Consider the following 25,040-nt stretch of genomic DNA (forward strand, 5'->3'; position numbering starts at 1 on the left):
AATGGTAGGTAGCAGAGGACAGTGGTGAGAAAGGATGTGAAACCAGACACTTCATTTTAGACGTGTTAGCTTGGACTTTCCTTTTAGATATCAAAGTAGAGAAATTATTGACTAGGTAGTTGGATATAGGTGTGGGGAGCTTAGAAAAGCAATCTAAGCTAGAGATATGGATTAGAAAATCATCAGTTATAGAGATTATATTGATGCCAAGGGACTGAGTACATGTAGGAAGAGAGAAGAGCCCCAGGAGCTGCAGACTCAGGTGTGAAGCAAAGAGGAGGTGTGAATGAGATGGGAAAAGCTAGGAGTGTGGCCTCTTAGAAGCAGAACGAGGAGAACCTTGCAAAACATAAGCAACTATGTTGAGTGCTGCTTAGAAAATTGGATTAAATTGTTGTCTTCAGAGATGTTGACAAGAACATTTTCAGTGGAGTGTTGTAGAGTAGCAGTCTGATTGCTGTGGGTTTAAGAAGCAATGGGAGGTGAAGAAGTGAAGACAGGTGGAAAAGACCATGCTTTCATGCAGGGAGTGAGAAATAGTGCAGTGCAATATCTAGAGAGAGATGTGGAGTCAAGGGAGACCTATCCTTCCTCCAAGTTTGGAGGAATCTTGAGGATGAGGATGCAATTTGAATTCCCCCATGGTCCCCAGAGTGCTGCTTCATACACAGTAGCTAATCAAATCGCTCTTCTCATTAATGAAATCTAACTCATATGGGAATTCACAATTTTGAAAGAGTGTCTGTGGTCAGTTGCATTTCAGTATACCCACTGCAATGTGGTGGCCTGGATCCAGATCATTAAAAATGGAGCTTGAAAACCAAGGTGTTACTCCTAGTATGAATTGCCTTTAAGTTCAAATTATGCTGTTGTTTCTGTGACAGCCTTTGTTTTACTACTTAGATGGCAATAAAAGAGAATATTGATGTCATTTATGTAATAAATACAATCTTTTCCTCGTCATAGGAGACTTGCATTTAAAATGAAAAGACCATTGACTGATTTTACCTTATTTATTGATTTTGGCTGATCTTAAATACAAAAAACAAATATAGAAATGTTGGGACTGTGAGGGACCTTGGTAATTTTTTATATTGGTTTATATGTATGTTTAATTCCTTTTTCCAAATCTTTATCATCTAAAAAGAAAATGAAGAGAGCTAATACTTATTTCCTACTGGTTTTCCCAGTCTTTTGATAACTTATTCTTCCTTTAAAGACTACAACTTGAAGTCTGTGAGTCTGTTTCTTTTTTGTAAATAAGTTCATTTGTATAATTTCTTTTTAGATTCAACATATGAGGAATGTCATAGGATAAGGATGGGGAAAGGGATAGTTAGGAAGTTTGGGATAAGCATGTATACACAGCTATATTTAAAATGGATAACTGACAAGGTTCTATTGTATAGAGAACTTTGCATGTGGCAGCCTGGATGGGAGGGGAGTTTGAGAGAGAATGGATACATGTATATGTATGACTGAGTCCCTTTGCAGTCCATCTGAAACTATCACAACATTGTTAATAGGCTATATACTCCAGTATAAATTTAAAAGTTTAAAAGAAAAAAAGATTACAATGCAGTACTTAATCAGGGAAGAATAAAAATTGGAAAATAAGAAACATCCCTGAAACAAATATTTTACCAAGAAAACAACTGTTGGGCTTATTTCATAATTATTTTTTTCTTATTATATATTAACATTTCTCACTGTCTAGGCAAGCAATAAAAACATTTGCTCTGTAGCTCTTTACTCACTTCAAAACACTGTATCTGAATTTATTATTCCATGGCATTGATGAATGATGCATAGATGATGATAATGGTGATGATGATAAGTGACATAAGCATTTGGGTGCTTATTAAGTACCAGAAAATATATTAGTACAATAGTTAACAATCTTGTTAGGAGCTATTATTCCCATTTCACAGCAGAAATAGATATTTATGAAGGCTCAATAGATTGCCAGGAGAAATATCAATAACCTTAAATATGCAGATGACACCACCCTTATGGCAGAAAGTGAAGAAGAACTAAAGAGCCTCTTGATGAATGTGAAAGAGGAGAGTGAAAAAGTTGGCTTAACGCTCAACATTCAGAAAAGTAAGATCATGGCATCTGGTCCCATCACTTCATGGGAAATAGATGGGGAAACAGTGGCTGAATTTATTTTTCTGGGGCTCCAAAATCACTGCAGACAGTGATTGCAGCCATGAAATTAAAAGACGCTTACTTCTTGGAAGGAAAGTTATGACCAACCTAGACAGCATATTAAAAAGCAGAGACATTACTTTGCAACAATGGTCGGTCTAGTCAAAGCTATGGTTTTTCCAGTGGCCATGTATGGATGTGAGAGCTGGATTATAAAGAAAGCTGAGTGCTGAAGAATTGATGCTTTTGAACTGTGGTGTTGGAGAAGACTCTTGAGAGTCCCTTGGACTGCAAGGAGATTCAACCAGTCCATCCTAAAGGAGATCAGTCCTGGGTGTTCCTTGGAAAGACTGATGCTGTAGCTGAAACTCCAATACTTTGGCCATCTGATGGGAAGAGCTGACTCATTGGAAAAGACCGTGATGCTGGGAAAGATTGAGGGCAGGAGGAGAAGGGGACGACAGAGGATGAGATGGTTGGATGACATCACTCAGTGAACGTGAGTTTGAGCAAATTCCAGGAGATAGTGAAGAACAGGGTAGCCTGGAGTGCTGCAGTTCATGGGGTCGCAAAGCAACTGAGCCACAAAACATGACTTAGCAACTGAACAACAGAACACCTAGAACCAATGATGACTCAACAAGGATGCACAAATCGCACAGTCAGATTCTGGTCTTTACGTACCATTTCCTTCTTAAAGATGGTAGGATTCTTTGGAGAAATGGCCCATTCTAGGTTTGGGCCAGAAAACATACATGAGGAGCCTAAAATCAGATAAACTGTTGAAAAATACTATGGTCATGTTGAAAGGCTTTGGGATTAAACTTGTAGATGCTGGCCAAAGATGGCTCAGTTTGAGCATCCATGGGTCATAATATGATGGTGTGCATTTAGGAGTAGGGTGTGTCCTATAGGAAGACAAGACATTGATGCTGTCATATAGAAACTGTACTGGATGCCAGAAAGACTCAGCTGTCCCACCTACAGTGGCTGGTATGTCGGCAGTAAGACTTGCCCCCAGATCAGGGACCAGTCTGTGGTTAGCCTAAGAATGGGATGCATGGAGGGCCTCGGTGTCTCCATCTCCGAGAACCTGGAGAAGCAGGTTGACGCCAAGAAAGAGGCATACAGTCCTACTCATATCCCTTGGTTATCAGAAATTCTTCCCTTCTTAGAAATCTCCACTCCCATTTGGCACAGAAGTGCACCCCTATGCCCACCACCAGGCCTAATTCTTTAAGCCCTTTTCTTGCTCTGACTCAGGAGATTGGGGCCCTTGGTCCCCTTTCCATCATCCAGTGCTTCTCGCGGTGCTGGTCTCCTCATGTGATGTCACTACTGCAGGATCCTCTCTCCCTCACAAGGCCCGCACTTGTCATCTCAGGAGCACTCACCAAGCAGCTAGTGTGGGAGCCTGACTCCTCGCCATGAGTCAGCAACTTCTCGAGACTTCTCCCTGAACTTGGCTTTGTCAGCTCCCAAGGAAAGCTCAGGTCATCAGTTTGGGAAGATGAAAAGACTCTCTGGATGGATGGTGGTGATGGGTGCACAACACTACGAGTGGACTTAATGCCCCTGAACTGTACATTTTGAAATGGTTAAGATTGTAAATTTTATTATATCTATTTTGCCACAATAAGTGAAGTGAAGTTGCTCAGTCGTGTCCGACTCTTTGCGACCCCATGGACTGTAGCCTACCAGGCTCCTCCATCCATGGGATTTTCCAGGCAAGAGTACTGGAGTTGGTTGCCATTTCCTTCTCCAGGGGAGCTTCCTGACCCAGGGATTGAACCCAGGTCTCCTGCATTGTGGGTAGACGTTTTACCGTCTGAGCCACCAGGGAAGTAAGGATATATATTAAAAAAAAAGATAGTGACTGTGAAAGAACCAGAGCTATAAGCAGAAGGAACAGAGGTGGGTCCCACGGGGAGAGCTGTGAACCATTGGGATATACACACGACAGTTGCTTCTAGGGAGTGCCAAATCCCAAGAAGCCCAGGTTAGCAAGAAATGCAAATTATTGTATTCATAATGCTTAGTTGGTAACATGTTATTTTTCATGAATTTTGTCAGAAAAAAGTTCAGTCGAATGATGACATGACTAGTTATCCTAATAATGGGTCAGAAAATGACATATAGCTTATCTTTGACTAGGGATATACTTTTGAAAAAATATTGCCTCTTATTGTTAGTAAAGATGTGTTCAAATGATAAGTTCATGGAAAGGAGAGAGAAATATGATTTACCTTAGAGCAAGTAAACCTCTATTCAAAATCTGAATATACCTTATATTGGGGGAAAGATTTGGGGTTGAAATTAAGCACGAATATAAAACTGCTCATTCATGACAGAGTCACTCCTAAACCCCCCTCTTTTCCCTGCGTGTACACTTATAGGAGAGAAAATTCTAGAAGCTGGAGATTTTTGTTGATTGAGCATAATAAGATCAGTAGTAAAATGGCCGTGAAAGTAATTTTCAGTGATCTCCCTGGGAATGTAGAATTGGGGGAATCTGAGCAGAGCTTATTTATATAGCATAAAAAGGAAACATTTGAAAACTTCCCTGGTGGTCCAGTGGCTAGGCCTCCGAGCTCCTAATGCAGGCGGCCTGGGTTTAATCCCAGGTCAGGGAACTAGATCCCACATGCCAAAACTAAGAGATCACATGCTGCAGTTAAAAGACCCTGATGCCACAAGGAAGATCGAAGATCCTGCATGCTGTGACTAAGACCTGGCACAGCCACATAAGTAAATATAAAAAAAATTAATAATAAATGGGAACATCTCATTGATGTCATTTATTATTTTATTAAATAATAAACAGAGAAGATGGTCATTCCATTTGGAGGGTCTGCTGAAGGGAGAGGTTTTTAGAAGACTCATTAGAGCAGAGAATGTATAATGTGCCATGTGTCACATGCTGTGACATCTTTCCTATCTTCAAGGGAAGTTTCAGTAAAATATGTATCTCTACAGTCTGGTGTGGTGTAGAGGCTTCTCCGTGATGTGACAAAGTTCTAAGTGGTCCTTCATCGAGGATGAGACAGGAACTGTTCTTACCTGAGTTGCAAACTAGTTACTGATACTCATGTTAACTTCAAATTCTAACTTGTTGCCTTCTCTTAATTTCAACATTACTAAGCTTATGCTATAGCATGTAGGTATAAGAATGAACTGAAAACTAATATCTTTTCTTATTGTGGCAAATCAGTTTTTTTCCAAATGAATTCCCCAGTATTCATATGTAACCTTTTCTCTCATCCTTCTTCCCTAGCCTTCTTTTCCCTACATCTTAGTTTTATCTCTAATCTGATTTGAAGGGAAGCTTCCTCATAAAATGGAACCCTGACATCTAAGTGAAGCCATGCTAGGTGCCACACCCCAAATCTGGTTCAATGAATCAAAGGTTTATTTCTCACGTCTGTTATACGTCCATCCGGGGTCTGTAAGGTCCTTGTTCCACAGAGTCACCCCGGAGCACAGACTGAAGAGGCTCTATCATCTTGCGGATAGATCTGGGAAATCATGACCTCTGACATGATCAGCTAAAGAGGAGAAGGGCATGGAGGAAGCACCGAGCTTATAATTGTTTAGGCTTAGAAGTGACATCGACCACTTCTGCTCATAGTCCATTGGTCAAAAGTGGCCCCCACCAGATTGCAAGGGAGGCTGGGAAATCCAGGGGAGTCCATGTGTATTTGAGAGCACTTTCTTTGCTACCGCTACTAACTGGAATACTATGAAACCCAAGTTACATTATAGTTCAAACAGTTTTTGAATGTAATTTGTATATGGCAGTTTGCTGATCTGTTCTCACAGACATTTGCTGGGATTTATTTATTTCTAAAAATTTTTCTTATTTATGGCTGCTCCGGGTCTTTGGTGCCGTGTGGTCTTTTTCTAGCTGTGTTGAGCGGGAGCGCCTCTCTAGATGTGGTGCTCAGGCTTCTCATTGTGATGGCTTCTCTTGTTGCAGAGCATGGGCTCTAGAGTGTGTGCGCTCAGTAATTGTGGTTCCCAGGCTCTGGAGCACAGACTCCGTGGTTGTGGTCACAGGCTTAGCTGCTCTGAGGCATGTGGGATCTTCCTGGACTAGGGATCGAACCTGTACCTCCTGCATTGTCTGGTGGATTCTTTACCACTGAGCCACCAGGGAAGCCCTGCTGGGATTTACTCTTTATTAAAAACTTTTTAAAATCTTCCTTCTTTTCCTCCCACTTTTACTGAATAATAATTGACACTCAACGTTTAAGATATACATCCTAGTGGTTTGATTTACATATATTGTGAAATGATTATCACAGCAAAACATAGGCTTAGTTAACATTAAGCATCTCATATATACAATGGATACAATAGAAAGAGAAGAACAGAATTCTTGTGATGAGAACTCTTAGGACCTGCTCTCTTAACAACTTTCTTATATATCATACAGCAATGTTAAGTATAGTCATCATGTCCAGTACATCCTTAGTACTTATTACTGTTATAAGTTTTGACCACCTTCTTTTAATTTTCCCTCTCTCCACCCTCCCACTTCTAGTACCCAACCCATCCCTCCTCCCACCCAAACCCTCTTGTCAGTCACAAGTCTGTTCTCCATGTCTCTGAGTCTGTTTCTGTTTCATAGGTAAGTTCATTTGTGTCCTATTTTAGTTTCCACACATAAGTGATATATGATATTTGTCTTTGTCTTTCTGACTTACTCCACTTAAAGTGATAATCTCTAGGTCCATCCATGTTGTTGCAAATGGCATTATTTCATTCTTTTAAGTTTAGTTCAGTTCAGTCGCTCAGTCATGTCCATCTCTTTGCGACCCCATGAATCGCAGCACGCCAGGCCTCCCTGTCCATCACCAACTCCCGGAGTTTACTGAAACTCATGTCCATCGAGTCAGTGATGCCATCCAGCCATCTCATCCTCTGTCGTCCCCTTCTCCTCCCTCCCCCAATCCCTCCCAGCATCAGGGTCTTTTCCAATAAGTCAACTCTTCACTTCAGGTGGCCAAAGTATTGGAGTTTCAGCTTCAGCATCAGTCCTTCCAATGAACACCCAGGACTGATCTCCTTTAGGATGGACTGGTTGGATCTCCTTGCAATCCAAGGGACTCTCAAGAGTCTTCTCCAACATCATAGTTCAAAAGCATCAATTCTTCGGTGCTCAGCGTTCTTCACAGTCCAACTCTCATATCCATACATGACCACTGGAAAAACCATAGCCTTGACTAGATGGACCTTTGTTGGCAAAGTAATGTGTCTGCTTTTTAATATGCTATCTAGGTTGGTCATAACTTTCCTTCCAAGGAGTAAGCGTCTTTTAATTTCATGGCTGCAACCACCATCTGCAGTGATTTTGGAGCCCCCCAAAATAAATTCAGCCACTGTTTCCACTGTTTTCCCATCTATTTTCCATGAAGTGATGGGACCAGATGCCATGATCTCAGTTTTCTGAATGTTGAGCTTTAAGCCAAATTTTTCACTCTCCTCTTTTCTTTTAGTCTATTTAAAAATATATTTTAGACCTGAAATATATAGACATGTTAAAAAAGGTGATGAAGGCTGTTAATGACCTCTTTATCTCTCTTCCTAATTTGTCTATACATTCCTTGAGGTTCTTCACAACTTCTCATGAGGAGATACATGTGTAAATGTGACACTTGTCTGCTTTCAGGAAGGGAAACTGACTTTATATATTATCTGTCTAATATTATCTTATTTAACCATTCTTTCATTTATTTATTTATGAGCTTATATTTATTTGTGGACTTTTTTCCCCATGAGATTAAAAACAAGTCAGTGGTGAAGATTTGTCACTTTGACTTTTCCTGTTGGTGATCTTTCTTGGTTGTTCTTTTGATTTGTCTATTCTGTTTGGGCTTCCCTTATGGCTCAGCTAGTAAAGAATCACCTGCAATGCGGGAGACCTGAGTTCAGTCCCTGGGTTGGGAAGATCCCCTGGAGAAGGGAAAGGCTACCCACTCCAGTATTCTGACCTGGAGAATTCTATGGACTGTATAGTCCATGAGGTCATAAAGAATCGGACACATCTGAGTGATAACCCATTATTATTCTGTTTAGAAATGGTGTTACCTAGATGGCAAACTGTCAGATAAGACCAGGACAAGTTGTACAGAGGCTGTGTGGGACCAGAAGGTAGCCAGGCAATGGTGGTCTCCATGCCTAGCTGTGTTCCATGTTACAGCACAGACTGGACTCATCGCTGTCTTTCTGAGGTCCTTCTGGGAGGTGCATTGATGAAAAAGGTCTCACTCTATTGAGGCTGTACTTAGTATCATCTTGAGACACTCAGGGATTCATTTCTATCCCAGAAGATATGAATTTCATTTAGGAAGGACTGGAAAACCCATCATGGTTCATGGTCTATGAGAGAAATAGGAAGAGATGTGAGGGGAGAATTAAATGAATCTCAGTGATTCTATTAATATTTGTTTCTTGAAGGGATTGAACAGAGTCAAACTGAGCCTCACCATTATCTCCATGTAAAGATCCTTTGTTACTGATGGAAATATCCCTCTGCCTTTTGTTTTTTTGAACTTTCTATTTTATATTGGAGTATAGCCAATAACAATGTTGTGATAGTTTTAGGAGCACAGCAGAGTGACACCGCCATAAATGTACACGTATCCATTCTCCCCCAAACTCGTCTCCCATCCAGGCTGCTGCATAACAGTTCCATGTGCTACAGTAGGTTCTTGTTGGATATCCATCTTAAATTTAGCAGTGTGTACATGTTGATCCCAAACTCCCTAACTATCCCTACTCTTCTAGTAACCATAAATCCATTCTGTAAGTCTGTGAGTCTGTTTCTGTTTGTAAATAAGTTTATTTGTATCATTTCTTTTCTAGATTCCTCAAATAAGGTATATCATATGATATTTCTCTTTGACTTCACTAAGTATGACAGTCTCTAGGTCCATCTAAGTTACTGCAGCTGGCATTATTTCATCCTTTTTAATGGCTAAATAATATTCCATTGTATACAGGTATGTAGCACATCTTCTTTATTCATTCATCTGTTGATGGACATTTAGATTGCTTCCATGTCTTGGCTGTCGTAAACAGTGCTGCCGTGAATATTGGGGTGCACGTTTCCTTTTGGATCATATTCTTCTTTAGATATATGCCCAGGAGAGGGATTATCCTTCTGTGTTTTAGAAACAGTACACTCTCATAGAGCCCTTGCCTACATCACGCCACTAGAAAAATCCATGGCTTGATGATATTAACCCAATGGGAAATCAGTTTTGTTTTTTTAAAATTTCTTTCTCCTTTCCTCTGTTCTCTGCAAGGGTGTTTGTGTTTTGTTGAAGCAAACAGCATCTCAAAGGCCTTTCTCTGGCCTTGAAGACCATGTGCACAAGAAGACCAGATCTGACTATAGAAAAGAGCTAGTAGGAGTGGAGAGTCTTGCTATACTGTATCTTTCATTCTGTGAGGTTCCTGTCTGCAAATCAAATCTTGGTCATTGCAGCTAGTGGCAGAATCTGAGAAATAAGACAGACTTTTTGAAAAGATAAAAAGGTAATAGCTCTTTCTCCTTGGGTATTAAGAAAAGGAAAAGTTACAAAGCTAATAAAATTTGAAACTTTGCCCAATTTATGCTTAATAAATACTTTAAAATATTTTCATATACAAGATAAAAGATAATCCTACAAGCAAATAATTTTTTTCCCTTTCTTTTCTCTTCTCTAGGCTTTTCCTCCAGATGCCATCACTGTATTTTTTTACTGCAGTTCAGTGACCATATTCTTCACAATAATCAAATTGGTCAGTTATCGCCTACACCTCATGTTTGATAAAGGAGAAGTGATCCAGCGAAGACCCTCTGGAAAGAAAGAAAAACCAAGTAAAGACAAAGAGGCCAACGGTGACCATATAACTAATCACAGAAATCCAAGGTAACATTTCTAATTAATGCATCAGTTTATAATTTAAATGTTTTAATCTTGATTAACATAATTTTGCTCATTTATTTGTTGTTTATAAAAATATGCCAGGAGAGTCAGACACAAATATGTACATTTTCTTCTATTTACATATATACTTAGGCATAAAAAATGTTGATGATCCAGATGGTTTAATTGACTGTTTAATGTGACCTTATATAATGCTCTGAAATTCATTTGCATTAGGCTTAGCATAACAAAATATTTTTCTTTAGTCTTTCTATCTCATCATTTAAATTCTTAGCACATGCGGGTATTTTCAGGAAATTTGTGTTTGTTAATTTAAAAGTAATACATTGTGTAGAACTAAAATATTAAAGATAATTCTCATGTGGGCATTCGTCATTTTTCTTGGTCTTATTTCTGATAGTTCTTTAAGAGAGCATGTCTTATTTTAAAGTAATGTTTATTAGCTTTTAAAAGTAAAGTTTGTATACCATGATTTTTCCTTTTTGTTTGTATATGTGTTTATGGATGTATAGTTGATTTACAATGTTATATTAGTTTCAGGTGTATAGCAAAGTGATTCTTTTTCAGATTCTTTTCCATATAGGTTATTACAAAATATCAAGCTGAGTTCCTCATGTCATACAGTAGGATCTTGTTTATTTATTTTATATATGGCAGTGTGTATACGTTAATCCCAAATTCCTAATTTATTCATCCCTCTCCTTTTCCCCTTGATAGCTGTAAGTTTGTTTTCTGTGTCTGGGAGTCTGTTTCTGTTTAGCAAATAAATTCATTTGTGTCATATGTTAGATTCCACATGTAAGTGATGTCACACAGTATCTGTCCTTCTCCCTTACTTCCCTTAGTGTGATAATCTCTAGGTCTGCCCATGTCGCTCCAGATGGCATTGCTTTATTCTTTTTTATGGCCAAGTACTATTCAGTTGTGTCTGTCACGAGTCTGACAAAGTGGAAACAAGGACAGCAGTTGTTCAGGGCTAATGCCGAAAGAGCCGTGCTTCTGTTTTATAATGTCACTACCCCTGTGTTTCTCACGCTGGGTTGGCAGCAACGGGCAGACTGGCAGCGGCAAAGAAGCAGCCGAGCGGACCCTGCCCACCCCTCCTCTCCGCGGCCGCTCCGGAGGACAGAGCGCAGGCTCCCGGCGCTCTTCTGGGCTCCCGGTTAGTGGTCTGTTTTCTCTCCCACTCTCCTCACGCTGCTGGCTTGCTGGTTCCGGAGATGTGCAGTGGCAGTGGCTGCACTTCACACGTGTCAGTACTTGTCTTTGGGTGGCAGGGACCTGAGGGGCGCCCCTGGGCCGTGAGATAAACACCTAACCCCATGGAGCGCAGCCCCAGCCTCCCCTGCAGCCCGCCCCCCTGCTGGGACTGCGCGTGGCCAGACCCCAGAAGCACACCCGCCCTGCCCTTCGCTGGTCCTGTCTTAGTCATCGCATTTTCAGTGCCTTCCCCTGGAGTCCACTCCCTCACTGCACTTGAATCACACCTAAATCACCTTTTCTCCCCCCTAGATTCACTTTCTTGGACTCTCTTCCTTGCAGTATAAAGTAGCACATTATTGGTCTCCTTACTTTCTTAACTATCAAACTCCCCTTTATCCCAGCACTGGGGTCTCGGGTGGACGTCTGTACCTCTGTATATTTTAGTGTCCATCTTTACCCGTTTGTCTCATACATGCAGTGTCCAGTATAGTGGACACTATCATGTCTCCTCCCCACCTGCCATAAAAACAGTGGTTGTTGTTCCGTGTCTGCTGACTGCCTGGAAGTGAGCAAGGGAGCTGAGTCATTGATTGATTTTTGTTCTTTCATTTATCTAGGACCTGCCAGCTCAGGAAACAGTGGAGGATCTCAAAGGTAGAGTGCTCATTCTCATTATTCAATATTTTATCGCAGCATTATCCTCAGTGAAACACAAAGTAATTTTTATAAAGCCAAATGCCAGTGAAGTCATTAAGATTTAGAACTGTCCCTAAGGTTGTATATTTATATTTTACCTTCATTTCTTTAACTCTTCATTTTAATTATTTATCAGAATTTTTATATCATGTCTATGTTCAGACTGTGATATTGTATTGATCATATTTCATTGTCCTTTCTCCAATCTATGCCTCTTTCCATAAAGCTAATAATAGCTGATATAAAATAGGTAAATTCATCATCAACACACATACTTGCTTTCTTTTTCAATTTTTTGGCTGTACCTACCACCTGGCCTGTGGGAATCTTAGTTCTCCTACCAGGGATTGAACTCCTGCCCTTTGCATTGGAAGGGTGGATTCTTAACCACTTAACAACATTGTGTTCTGTGTATTTGCATTTCTCCCAATTTACAAATTTTGTTTCTGGGATTTCCTTTTAATCCTCCCACCCCAAATATTTATTTTACTTTTTTGCTAAGATTTCTATTGTTTTTTGACTGCCTTCAGAAGACTTGTGTGCATGCGAAGTCACTTCAGTCGTTCTTGTCTCTTTGCCTGCCAAACTCCTCCATCCATGGTATTCTCCAGGCAAGAATACTGGAGTGGGTTGCCATTCCCTTCTCCAGGGAATCTTCCTAACCCAGGGATCAAACCCATGTCTCTTACGTCTCCTGCATTAGCAGGCAGGTTCTTCACCACTAGCGCCACTGAGAAGCAAGACTTAGAAAAGAACTTTTGGAGGCCTGAGTGAACCTCTTCTTTTCTCTGCTTTGAAAAACTTCTGCTGAGGTCACATTATAAAATCAAGCTGCTTTGGCTTGTCAAGTGCTGTAGTGGATTGGCCAAAAAGTTTGTTATAGTTTTTTCATTACATCTTACAGAAAAATCTGAATGAACTTTTTGGCCAACCATATGTTTTGGAGCCTCCCTGCCTTGGTTTAGAAGGATTAAGTAACTTACCCAATGTACTGTAGCTAGTAAATAGCATGGCCAGCATCTTTCTGATTGCAGACATGTTGTTTAAATCACACTAGTCTGCCTCCCAAGCTTCCCAGGTGGCTCAGTGGTAAAGAATTTGCCTGCCAATTCATGAGATGTGGGTTTCATCCCTGGGTCAAGAAGATCCCCCTGAAGAGGAAAGTGGCAACCCACTCCAGTATTCTTGCCTGGGAAATTCCATGGACAGAGGAGCCTGGCAGGCTACAGTCTATAGTGTTGCAAAGAGCTGGACATGACTGAGCAACTGAGTATGCACAAGTCTGACTCCCAGGGCCACAAAAGAGGGAAAGCTAAAAGTCTGAAGTATTATCTTAAATATAGAGATTTCAAGAACAATTTCACAGCAGAGGTGGCATTTTAAAAATAAGCATCTAATCACATTTGTTGCTGCTGTTATTTTAAATTTTTTATTGCTATTATATATAGTAATAATAGTTTATTATTATTTGGTCTTGCTCTGGGACATCATTCATCTATTCTGGATGGAAATCAAGATGCTGTTGTTGATTTCAGGTGTCATTCTGTCAGATGACCAACCCATAGCACCAGTGTCATCTACCTCACCTGGTATCAAAACGGAAAGCTTACCTGCTTCTAAAGCACCTGTGCTGGGAACCATTACCACATCGGCAATACCGCTGAAGCCCGTTGTGGCGGAAACTTGCATCAGTGACCAAGGGAAGGAAAGAGGGGGCAGGGGGCAGCCCCCCTTCCACCACAGATCTGAGGGTGGCTTGGCAGACAAAGAAGTCATAAAGAAGTTGCCCTACCTGTCTTTGTCTCAGTACGACTTACTGGAGACAGGCGTTTCTGTCCAGCCTTGGGGGAGTGAGAATTCTGTCTTGATTCCAGAACCTGGTAATTATGCCTCCATCAGGGACAAGTTGCAGAGCAAGTCGCCTCAGGACAGCCTGAGCAGCAGCTGCCCTCAATGTAACACCGTCATCGCCAGACCTGGGCAGGAGCAAGTTTCCCAGCAGATGGACTCGACCTTGAACCAGGACGTGGGCGACTCAGATAGTGAGGTCGCCGTCACTCTGATAGATACTTCTCAGCCTGGTGACCCACTGAGTCTGCACGAACCCATTAGGATTGTCATCACCATGAGCAGTACTCCCAACTCCATGACAGATTTGGAAAGCTCGCTACATCTCAAGGCGGTTGGTACTCAGCCATCTGGCTTCCAGGCTGATGCTGAGCCAGCTCCCCCAGGGGCGGCCGGTCCCCCAGATGTGGAGCAGATGAGAATTCCCGTCATCACCCTCCAGCTGTCTGAGGATGCAGGAGGCATGGTGTGTCCCGAAAGCAATGGAAGTGGCAGGACGCCAGAGAGACTGATGGTGGAGGCATCCTCCAACCCGTGTTCTGGCTATGAATCTGGGGAGGGGGGCAGTGCCACCCAGGACCGCAGTCCTTCCTCAGGAGACCACTGTGCAACCCCCCCACCTACACCTCACATGATCTCTGAGTCTGAGGCGGGAAAGGAAGCCCAGGCCAGCCTTGGTCCATCATCTTGTAGAACCAGCCAGGAGAAGAGACATGCCCGGGTCCTCAGCGTGGACAGTGGGACAGATGTCTTCTTGAGCAAAAGTTCCGCAGAAATTATTAATGATAAAGAGCAAACAATGCCAACTTCCAAATCTGACCTAGAGGCCAAGGAAGGACAAGTACCAAATGAATCCAACTTCCTGGAATTTGTCTCCTTGTTAGAATCGATTAATACTTCCAAGGTGGTGGTGTCTAACCAAAGGAATGAGCCAACAGAGCAGAGCAAAGACAGCAGGCTTCCTGCAGGTAGGATCCCACATCTCTTCTGTCCTGCTGATGCAGAGAAGGCAGTGTCTCTCTTTGTCACTGGCTTTCTGTGATTAGACTTTGCAAACAGCAGGACAGCTATTGTGTAATTGTTGGCTGTTTGGCTCCTCACTGATATTTGCTGAGTGTGCCAAAGCCAAGCTGTGTGATGAACATAGATTAAAACTGGCTCTCTCCTCCAGGAAATTTTAGGCATAGTAATGAAGATTTGGCTTCCCTAGAAGGCAGGAATATTTATTTCTAATGAAATAAGCAATTATATGTTACCATGGTGATGAGAGCCTTCAATGGATGTCTCTTCCATTATAAAATAGGTGCATTCTGGGAAAGCGATTGTAAAGCAAATTAAGGAATCCACTTTTCTGTTGAATTCTATTATACAGTCCTGTATGCTGAATTTCCTAATTATCCCAAGTTGTAAACGTAATTATAACACTCGGCCCTTAATATATGCCAGTGAAAGTGTTAGTTGCTCAGCCGTGTCTGATTCTTTGCAACCCCTTGGACCGTAGTCTGCCAGTCTCCTCTGTCCATGGGGTTCTCCCGGCAAGAAGACTGGAGTGAGTTGCGATTTCCTTCTCCAGGGAATCTTCCTGACCCAGGGATCAAATCCTGGTCTCCTGATGTGAACCACCAGGGAAGCCCAATTTATGCCAGGCACTGTCCTAAACCCTTTATAGATATTAACGAGGGTGACCATCTGTGGTGGTTTGTTCGACGAGGTCCTTGTTAACACCTGTTTTGCCAACATAATTATCAATAACACCACCTCTCTCTCACAAAAGTGTTCCCAGCTTGAACAATAAATTATACAGTTACTGTATAATGGAGTGAGTTATATACAGCTTCACTCATTTGCTCCTCATGTAACCTTGTGTTATGGGTCCTTTTATCATTCCTCCTGGAAAGGTGGTTTTCTCTAAGTTTTCCGAGTTAGTCTAGTAAGTCTGGAGCTGAGCTCTGATCTCGGTGTTGCTCCAGAGTCAACACTCATAAATAATAAAACTGTATTTCCTGCATGAATATAAGATTCACTCGTTTTCAGGTTACTTAATATCTCTGAGCTCAGTTTCTTCCCTGGCAAAGGATTTTACTGGACTAAAGTTTCTGCAAAGTCTTTCTTTATGTTTTCTTTTTTTTTGGCTGAATTGCATGATATGCAGGATCTTAGTTCCCTGACCAGGGATCCGAGCCAGGCTCCCTGCAGTGGAAGTGAGGAGTCTTAACACTGGACTGCCAGGGAAGTCCCTATAGTCTTTTAACTTTAAATGTCCACATTTCTCTGATTTTTGAGTACATCATTTCTGCATAGATCTCTGAGAGCATATCTATACAGTAGGATTGCTTGCAGGAAGTTGTGGTTCATGGGTCTGTAGCATTTCTTCATTCTAGGATTACCCCTTTATTATTGGCTGTTTTCTGGGACAGTCAGAGGTCCCTTTGACTCCACGATGGCAGCTCCCAGCAGTTTGTTCTTGTTCCTTTAGTCTTTCTGGTGCTCTTCAAAAGGCTTGTCCTGCTAGTGGATCAGTCCACTCTTGCACAAAATTTCATCAATATTTGAATATTTAAATTATGTAAACTGAATGTATTCTTCTTTTCACTACACTATGTGTCCAGGATTTGTGTATAAAGTAACATGGACAGGAAAGGTAAACTTCTTAACAAACGTGTAGTACGAGAAAGCATTGGTTACTCTGAGATACTAGACATCTTTCTGATATGAGCTTTGGATTGCTTACCCCTCGGTTGCTGTAAAGATTCATGGATCTTGACTAGCATTGTCTGGTGGAACCTTCTTCAGTGATGGAAGTGTCCTGTATCTGCCACCACCAGTGGCTACTGGCCACTTGTAGCTATTAAATACTTGAAATGGGGATTGTGCAGAAATGCAGTTTTTAATTTGATTGAATTTTACTTTATTTAAATAGCCCCACATGTGGCTACTGGCTACTGTATTGGATAGTGCTGAGCCAGACGATGTGTGTCTTCCTGGGGAGCTGTGAGTGGGGTGGACAGATCCCTGGCTTTGGAACTTGACAGCCCAGGGCCAAATTTTGGTTTTGCGGTGCCAGCTGCATGAGCTTGGGCCATTCACCATATCCTCCTGAGTCACAGTTTCTTCAGTAAAGCAGGAATAATAATATGTTACAGATTTACTGTGACGATTCAATTAGGAAAATATGTTAAAAGTCTTAATACCTGATCAATTTCAGCCATCTGTTCTGAGTTTACCCTCTGGCTATTATGTGAGATTTATTTAGTCTGTCTAAAGTTTCTGCTCTTAAACTTTTCAGCCAGCCATATTTAATCAGAACAGGGTTGAGTTGGAAAGAGATGTGGATGCTATGAGGTTTTCTTTGGAAAGAATCAGGCTTGGTTGTTGTGAAAGAATCACAACTTGGTTGTTTGGAAAGAATCAGGCTTGGTTGGTTGTTGTTGTTGTCTACAAGTACAACAGGATTGGAAATGGCAACCCACTCCAGTGTTCTTGCCTGGAGAATCCCAGGGACGGGGGAGCCTGGTGGGCTGCCGTCTATGGGGTTGCACAGAGTTGGACACGACTGAAGTGACTTAGCAGCAGCAGCAGTTGTACCTACAACAAGGAGGGGGAGGTTGGAGTGGGTTATATGTCTATTCCAGGAAGGGTCAGAGGTTTTTTCTTAATTTATTTTTTAAAAACTACCAAGCGTTTGCTCTTCTTATTGTCCTATGATTTATTCTCCTCCCTTATTTTTTTTTATTGAAATACAGTTGATGTGCAATCCTATATGTGTTTCAGGATTATATAACAATGACTCTCAATTTTTAAAGATTGTATTTTATTTAAACTTATAAAATATTAGCTATATTTCCTGTGCTGTACAATATATCCTTGTAGCTTATTTATTTTAAATATGGTACTTTGTACCTCTTAATTCTTTATCCCTGTCTTGCCTCTCTCCCTTCTCCCTCCCCACTGAAAATCACTAGTTTGCTCTCTACATTTGTGTTATTTCTGTTTGTTATATTCACTAGTTTGTTTTATTTTTTAGATTGCATATATCTGTGATAACCTACTGTATTTGTCTTTCTCAACTTACTTCACTAAGCATAATAATTCCAAGTCCATGTTGTTGCAGACAGCAAAATTTCATTCTATTTTATGTTTGAGTAATATTCCATTGTAAATACTTATACTACATCTTTTTTATCCATTCATCTGTTGATGGACACATAGACTGCTTATGTATCTTGGCTACTGTGGATAATACTGCTTTGAACATTGGGGTGCATGTATCATTTGAATTAGTGTGCTTGTTTTCTTCAGATAAATACCCAGGAATGGGATTACTAGGTCATATGTGGGTTCTATTTTCAGTTTTTTGACAAACTTCCATAATCCATAGTGGCTGTACCAGTTTGCATTCCTACCAGCATCCCTTTTTTTCTACATCCTCACCAACATTTCTTATTTGTAGACTTTGTGATGATGACCATTCTGACAGATGTGAGGTGATATCTCATTGTGGTTTTGATTTGCATTTCTCCAGTGATTAGTGATGTTGGCCATCTTCATGTGCCTGTTGGCCATTTGTATGTCTTTTTTGAGAAAAATGTCTATTCAGATCTTTTGCTCATTTTTTAATCAGGTTGATTGTTTTTTTTGTTATTGATTTGTATGAGCTGTATGAGTATATATTTTGATATTAACTCCTTGTTAGTCATATCATTTGCAAGTATTTTCTCCCAATCATTAGATTGTCTGCTTATTTTGATGATGGTTTTCTTTGTTGTACAAAAGCTTTTAAATTTAATTATGTCCCATTTTTTAAATTTTTGCTTTTGTTTTCTTTGCCTTAGGAAACAGATGCAAACAGTAATACTTCAATTTATGTCAAAGAGCTCTTTGCCTATGTTTTATTCTAGGAGTGTTTTGGTTTCTGATGATCTATATTTAGATCTTTAACCCATTTTGAGTTTACTTTTTGTATCTGGTGTGAGGAAATGTTCTAATCTCTTTCTTTTATATGTAGTTATCTGGTGCTCTTTATGGTACTCTTATTTCCAAGCCAGGTTGCCTCCACAAAGGCCTTTAGGATTATCTTTAGGTCTTGGGGATATTCTAGAATTTGAGGCTATAGAAACCTGCATACTTACCAACAGCCTTTAAAACCATGTTTCCATTTTGTTTTGATACAGTTTTATTTTATTTTGTGGAAATAAACAAAAACCGCTCAACTGAGAAAAAGTAAGGCTATTATTTAGAGCTTGCTACAAAAGATGCAACCACCAGCATTCTGGCAGAAACTCTGAGGCAGGCAGAGAAGAAAGCTTTGTAGTGGAAAAAAGGAAGATTCCAGGCGTGGTTGGAAGTTATTGGCCTGGGGAAGCTGGAGGCGAGATTATAGCAATTGATGTGATTGGTTTATTATTGTCATTGACTAGGTCCTGTCCACCTCCTTGTGACCCCATGGACTGCAGCATGCTAGGCTCCTCTGTCCTTCACTATCTCCTGGAGTTTGCTCAAATTCTTGTCCATTGAGCCAGTGATGCTATATAACCATCTCATCCCCTGCAGCCCTCTTCTCCTCTTGCTGTCAATCATTCCCAGCATCAGGATCTCTTCCAATGAATTGGCTCTTTGCATCAGGTGGCCAAAGTCTTGGAGCTTCAACTTTAGCATCAGTCCTTCCAATAAGTATTCAGGATTGATTTCCTTTAGGATTGACTGGTTTGATCTCTTTGCAGTCCAAGGGACTCTCAAGAATCTTCTCCAACACCACAATTTGAATGCATCTATTCTTCAATGCTCAGCCTTCTTAATGGCCCAACTCTCACACCCATAGATGGCTACTGGAAAAAAACATAGCTTTGACTATACGGACGTTTTTTGGCAAAGTGAGGTCTCTGCTTTTTAATATGCTGTCTAGATTTGTCATAACTTTCCTTCCAAGAAGCAAATGTCTTTCAATTTCATGGCTACAGTCACCATCTACAGTGATTTTGGAGCCATGAAGTGATGGGACAAGATGTCATGATCTTAGTTTTTTGAATGTTGAGTTTCAAGCCAGTTTTTTCACTGTCCATTTCAGCCTTATCAAGAGGCTTTTTAGTTCCTCTTCACTTTCTGCCATATAGTGGTATCATCTGCATATCTGAGGTTGTTGATATTTCTCTTGGCAATCTTGATTCCAGCTTGTGATTCCTCCAACCTGGCATTTTGCATGATGTACTATGCATATAAGTTAAATAAGCAGGGTGACAATATACAGCCTTATTTTACTCCTTTCTCAATTATGCACCACTTGTTCCATGTCCAGTTCTAACTGTTGCTTCTTGACCTGCATAATGTTTCTCAGGAGACAGGTAAGGTGGTCTGGTGATCCTATCTCTTTAAGAATTTTCTAGTTTATTGTAATCCACACAGTCAAAGGCTTTAGTGTAGTCAATGAAGCAGAAGCAGATTTTTTTTTTTAATTCCCTTGCTTTCTCCATGATCCAGCAAAGGTTTGCAATTTGATCTCTGGCTCCTCTGCCACTTTGAAACCCAGCTTTACATCTGAAAGTTCTCAGTTCACATACTGCTGAAGCCCAGCTTGAAGATTTTGAGCATAACCATGCTAGCATGTGAAATGAGCACAATTATATGATAGTTTGAACATTCTTTGGCATAGCCTTTCTTTGTGATAGGAATGAAAACTGACCTTGACCAGTCCTGTGGCCATTGCTGAGTTTCCAAATTTGCTGCCAGATCGAGTGCAGCATTTTCACATTGTCATCTTTTAGGATTTTAAACAGTTTAGCTGGAATTCCATCATCTCCACTATCTTTGTTCATGTATGCTTCCTAAGGCCCACTTGACTTAACACTTCGGGGTGTCCGGTTCTAGATGAGTGACTGCATCATCATGGTTATGTGGGTCATTGAGACCTTTCTTGTATAGTTTCATGTATACATTTCTTGTATAGTTCTGTGTATTCTTGCCACCTCTTCTTAATCTCTTCTGTTTGTTAGGTCCTTACCATTTCTGTCCTTTATCATGGGGAAGAAAATGGCAACCCACTCCAGTATTCTTGCCTGAAGAATCTAATGAATGGTATGAAAAGGCAAAAACATGATTGGTTAAAAGAGCATATTTGACTTTCTCTGATTGGTTGGATTTCTGCAGTTGGAAGCAGGGATAAAAATTATGGAAGCTCTTAGTTATTAATCAATTCCTGTCCATTTTGGGCTGATTATTGTAGGAGTTATTATTTGGCTTCCTGAGTTGTTTGCTAGAAATAGTGGTCTGACTTCTGACAAGTGTGACTTGTACATAGTATGTTAGTTTCCTGGGCTGGTTACTGTGGTTAATGGATTATTTTTCTGAGCTGGTTCTGTAGATTGTGGGTCAGAGTTCTATTTGTATATATATTACATGGCTATTGTCTATTTGTATATTCAATTTCTCCTAGACTTTCTAAGAAAATAATCATGAATGCATGTAGAGATGATTATTGAAGGATTATTAATATCTGCAGTATAGAAAAATGGAAACACTAAATTTATAAGAATGGGAGTCTAGTTTATTAAATTATAGTATGTTAATGTAATATTATTTAGCTTCCATTTGGGAATAATGTAGAAGAATATCTCATGTCATTAAATATTTATAGTACTTTAAGATAAGTAGAACAGTTATAAAACATCTGTTTTTGGGGACTTCCCTGGTGGTCCATTGTTTAAGATTCCATGCTTCCACTACAGGGGACATGGGTTTGATCCCTGGTCAAGGAACTGAGATCCCACATGCCTGTAGCGTATCCAAAAAAACCCAACACCAAAAGCATCTGTTTTATAACTTTTCTATTTAGTTTAGTAAGTTATATTGTATTAATGTAAGATAATTTCCATTTTTGGATGATGTAGAAGAATATATCATTAAATATTTGTAATAATTTAAGAAAAATAGAACAGTTATAAAATAATATCTAAATTATGACTTCATTTTTGGAGGAAAAAATGTCTAAAAGAAAATTCCAGTATGATATCTATCATATTGGCTCCTGAATCAGCATGGTGGGGTTAGGAGTAATTTAAGACTTTCCCCCTTTTCTCTAGTTTTAAATTATATGCCGTTCACTTGTGCTATTTTTAGACAGAAAATTCCTTTACATGTGTAATTTTAAAGGGAAGAGGAGAAAAGTAGCCCATTGTTGTTGTTGGTCGCCAAGTCATGTCCAACTCTTTTGCGACCCCATGCACTGTAGTCCGCCAGACTCCTCTGCCCATGAGATTTCCCAGGCAGGAATACTGGAGTGGGTTGCCATTTCCTTCTCCAAGAGATCTTCCCACCCAGGGATGGAACCTGCAGCTCCTGTCTTGGCAGGAGGGTTCTTTACCACCGAGCCATCAGAGAAGCCCCAAAGTAGCCCATAGGTTGGCACTTGTTATGTGAGGAGAGACTAAGGTATTAAAAGCAACATGAATGCATGAGTCCACATACATGTAGTGTTAGCATGTAGAGCTGTCTAAACATGCCTCCCTGCAGTTTTTATGTGACATGATCACTGGCTAAAGCTATTTGTTATGATAGCACTTTTTCACAGATGTGATTCTTGAAAGCTGTGAAAACTTCTATCTTGACAAGCTGTCAAATGAAGTGCAAACATTTTTGTACCAAAGCAATTCTAATTGTTTCACAGATGCACTGGGAATATTTTTCTTCAGGACTCACATGGAAGCCAGTAATGTTTCTCTAGTTACTTCAAGTCTAAAGATGAAAAACTTTGTTTTACACATGGTGATGGGATTCAGACCCCAGGGAAGCTAGCATCTTTTACTTTTTAAGGCAGATCTTGGTGGGCTTTCTGAATGTCATTCCTTGAAAGAGCCTGTATGTTCAAACCACACAATCATATTCTTCTCTCAGGCGAACATTTATGCAGAAGAACATAGCTATTGGCATCTTTGGTCATAAGAATACAGAAAACATTGTGACCTTGAAAATGACCTTTGATGTGTGTCTTTAGCCATATATTTCAGTAGTTGTGGCACATGGGCTTCTCTCGCTGTGGCGTGCAGACTTAGTTGCTCTGCAACATGTGGTATTTTAGTTCCCTGACCAGGGATCAAACCCATGTCCCCTGCATTGGAAGGTGAAGTCTTAACCATTGGACCACCAGGGAAGTCCTCATAGAAGCCATTTACATGTTTCTATTTATTCTTACTTCAGTTTGGTAACTTATTTCCACACATTTCCACCTTAATTTCTTACTAAGTATTATGTTAATACATAAAGCAATGTTTTTCAGATAACTGCTCGCAGGAGAAAAAGGAAGAAATCCTGGAAAGTGAGAAACCCAGTGGACCCATTGCCAAACAAGGAAAACCAGACGTGCAAAGTCAAGACCACACCAGTACCAGCCCTGGGCTCACCGAACCTGCCAAGATCCCAACCCTGTAAGGATAACTTACTCATATAACTTGGTGCTGGTACAGTCTCATTCACTGGCTACTTCTTTTAATTCTTTGTTAAGGATAAGGAGGTGTTCCACATCATTTTTGAAACCTTTATATATGTTAAGTTTCCAGGGCAATAGGCAAAGGCAAATAATCTACAGGGTGACTTCCCAACAAGACAGTTCTGTGCTGCAAGTCATCAGTGGGCCTGAAACATCGGTGCAAGATGAGATGTCTGTGGATGCAATGCATGTCTTCATCGATGAACATGGTAAGTCTTCAGGGCTCTTTACTCATGAGGTGGAGGGGGGAAGCTGGCAGCTTTCTCAAGTCTCGTGTGGTCTCAGCCTGAGGACAGGTTTACCAGCCATCTGAAAGTAGAAGGGTCCTATGAGACCTTTACTAAACTAAAATGATGTAAAGTCCTCAGCCTCTGGGATCTAATGCCTGATGACCTGAGGTGAAGCTGATGTAATAAGAACAGAAATAAAGTACACAATAAATATAATGCACTTGAATCATCCTGAAACCACACCCTACCCAGTCCGTGGAAAAATTGTCTTCCATGAAACTGGTCCCTGGTGGCCGAAAGGTTGGGGATTGTTGGTATAAAGTGAAGAAGCAGTTACCCAGGGATGCATGAAATGCATAGTATAATACACAGATGCTCCCAATTCAAAGCCATGATGGCTTGATGCTGAGATGCTTGGTGGGAGCCTGGCGATGCTACTCTTACTGCTTAGGGTGTGAGCTGGCTCTATAGCTCACTGCAGAACAAAGACTGAATGCTGTTTTTACTTTTAGCCTTTTAGAAGCAGAACTCATTTCTGGATTTCTTTCAGTTAGCAAAATAGGTACTAAGGTCAATCTTTAGTAAAAAGTGAAGTGGCATAAAGCGAACTTTTGAAAAGCAGGATTTACCTGTATTAGACTTTGGAACAGGAAGGCTTAGTGCTGACTGGTCCATTTAAAGTTCTTAGAATAGGCTGTGCGCCCTCTGCGTCAGGGCCTTTGCATATACCATGCAAAGGTATATGCCTTTGCCTGCATTATGCCTTTTATCCTTCAGATCTCAATTCTAAAGAATTCTTAAGGAAAACTTTTCCTGGATTTCCCAGGCTTAATAAGTTTCATCTGTGTTTTTGCTCTCTCAACACCCTATCCATTTCCTTCTTTGAGACTGTTACAGCTTCTAGTTGTTTATTGAGTGCTCAGTTGCTTTGATTATATCAGACTCTTTGTGACCCCATGGACCGTAGCTAGCCAGGCTCCTTTGTTCATGGATTTTCCAGGCAAGAATACTGGAGTGGGTTGCCATTTCCTACTCCAGGGGATCTTCCCTACCCAGGGATCAAACCCACATCTCCTGAGTCTCCTGCCTTGCAGGCAGATTCTTTACTGTTGAACCACTGAGGAAGCCCAGTGTTTATTGCCTTATAATAATTTGATTACTGACATTCTCCCCACTTTCACAATTGTAAATTTCAGGAAGGTAATGTCCAGCACCTAATAAATATTTATTGGGTATATGTTGAAATCTGACTTTGATATATTTTTAATGCCTTGTTACAAAAAGATTAAAAGTAATTTAAAAAGAGAGGAAGGAAGGGAGAAAGAAAGAAAAAACTGGTAAGTGGCAAGTTCAAGGTTCCTTTGATTAAGAAATATAGATCCTAGTTTTTCTAGGATGAGTCTTGGGTTAAATTTTTTATAGATCAGTTAATACTTGGTTATTCTACTCGCAAGGGCTTCCCAGATGGTGCTAGTGGTTAAGAACCTGCCTGCCGATACA

At 40.5% G+C, this 25,040-nt stretch overlaps 1 protein-coding gene across 1 annotated transcript in view; it reads left to right on the plus strand.

Moving 5' to 3' along the window:
- The window catches only part of PCNX2 (pecanex 2), a 300,484-nt gene that overhangs the window by 12,225 nt on the left and 263,219 nt on the right, over positions 1-25,040 (plus strand). Inside the window, exons 2-7 of the mRNA XM_065919838.1 lie at positions 9,865-10,070; positions 11,136-11,250; positions 11,909-11,945; positions 13,523-14,803; positions 23,101-23,248; positions 23,374-23,519. Coding sequence (XP_065775910.1) covers positions 9,865-10,070; positions 11,136-11,250; positions 11,909-11,945; positions 13,523-14,803; positions 23,101-23,248; positions 23,374-23,519 — 1,933 coding nt within the window. The remainder of the gene's footprint in view (positions 1-9,864; positions 10,071-11,135; positions 11,251-11,908; positions 11,946-13,522; positions 14,804-23,100; positions 23,249-23,373; positions 23,520-25,040) is intronic.

Source organism: Muntiacus reevesi, chromosome 2, assembly GCF_963930625.1.
Source record: "Muntiacus reevesi chromosome 2, mMunRee1.1, whole genome shotgun sequence".
Classification (NCBI taxonomy): domain Eukaryota; kingdom Metazoa; phylum Chordata; class Mammalia; order Artiodactyla; family Cervidae; genus Muntiacus; species Muntiacus reevesi.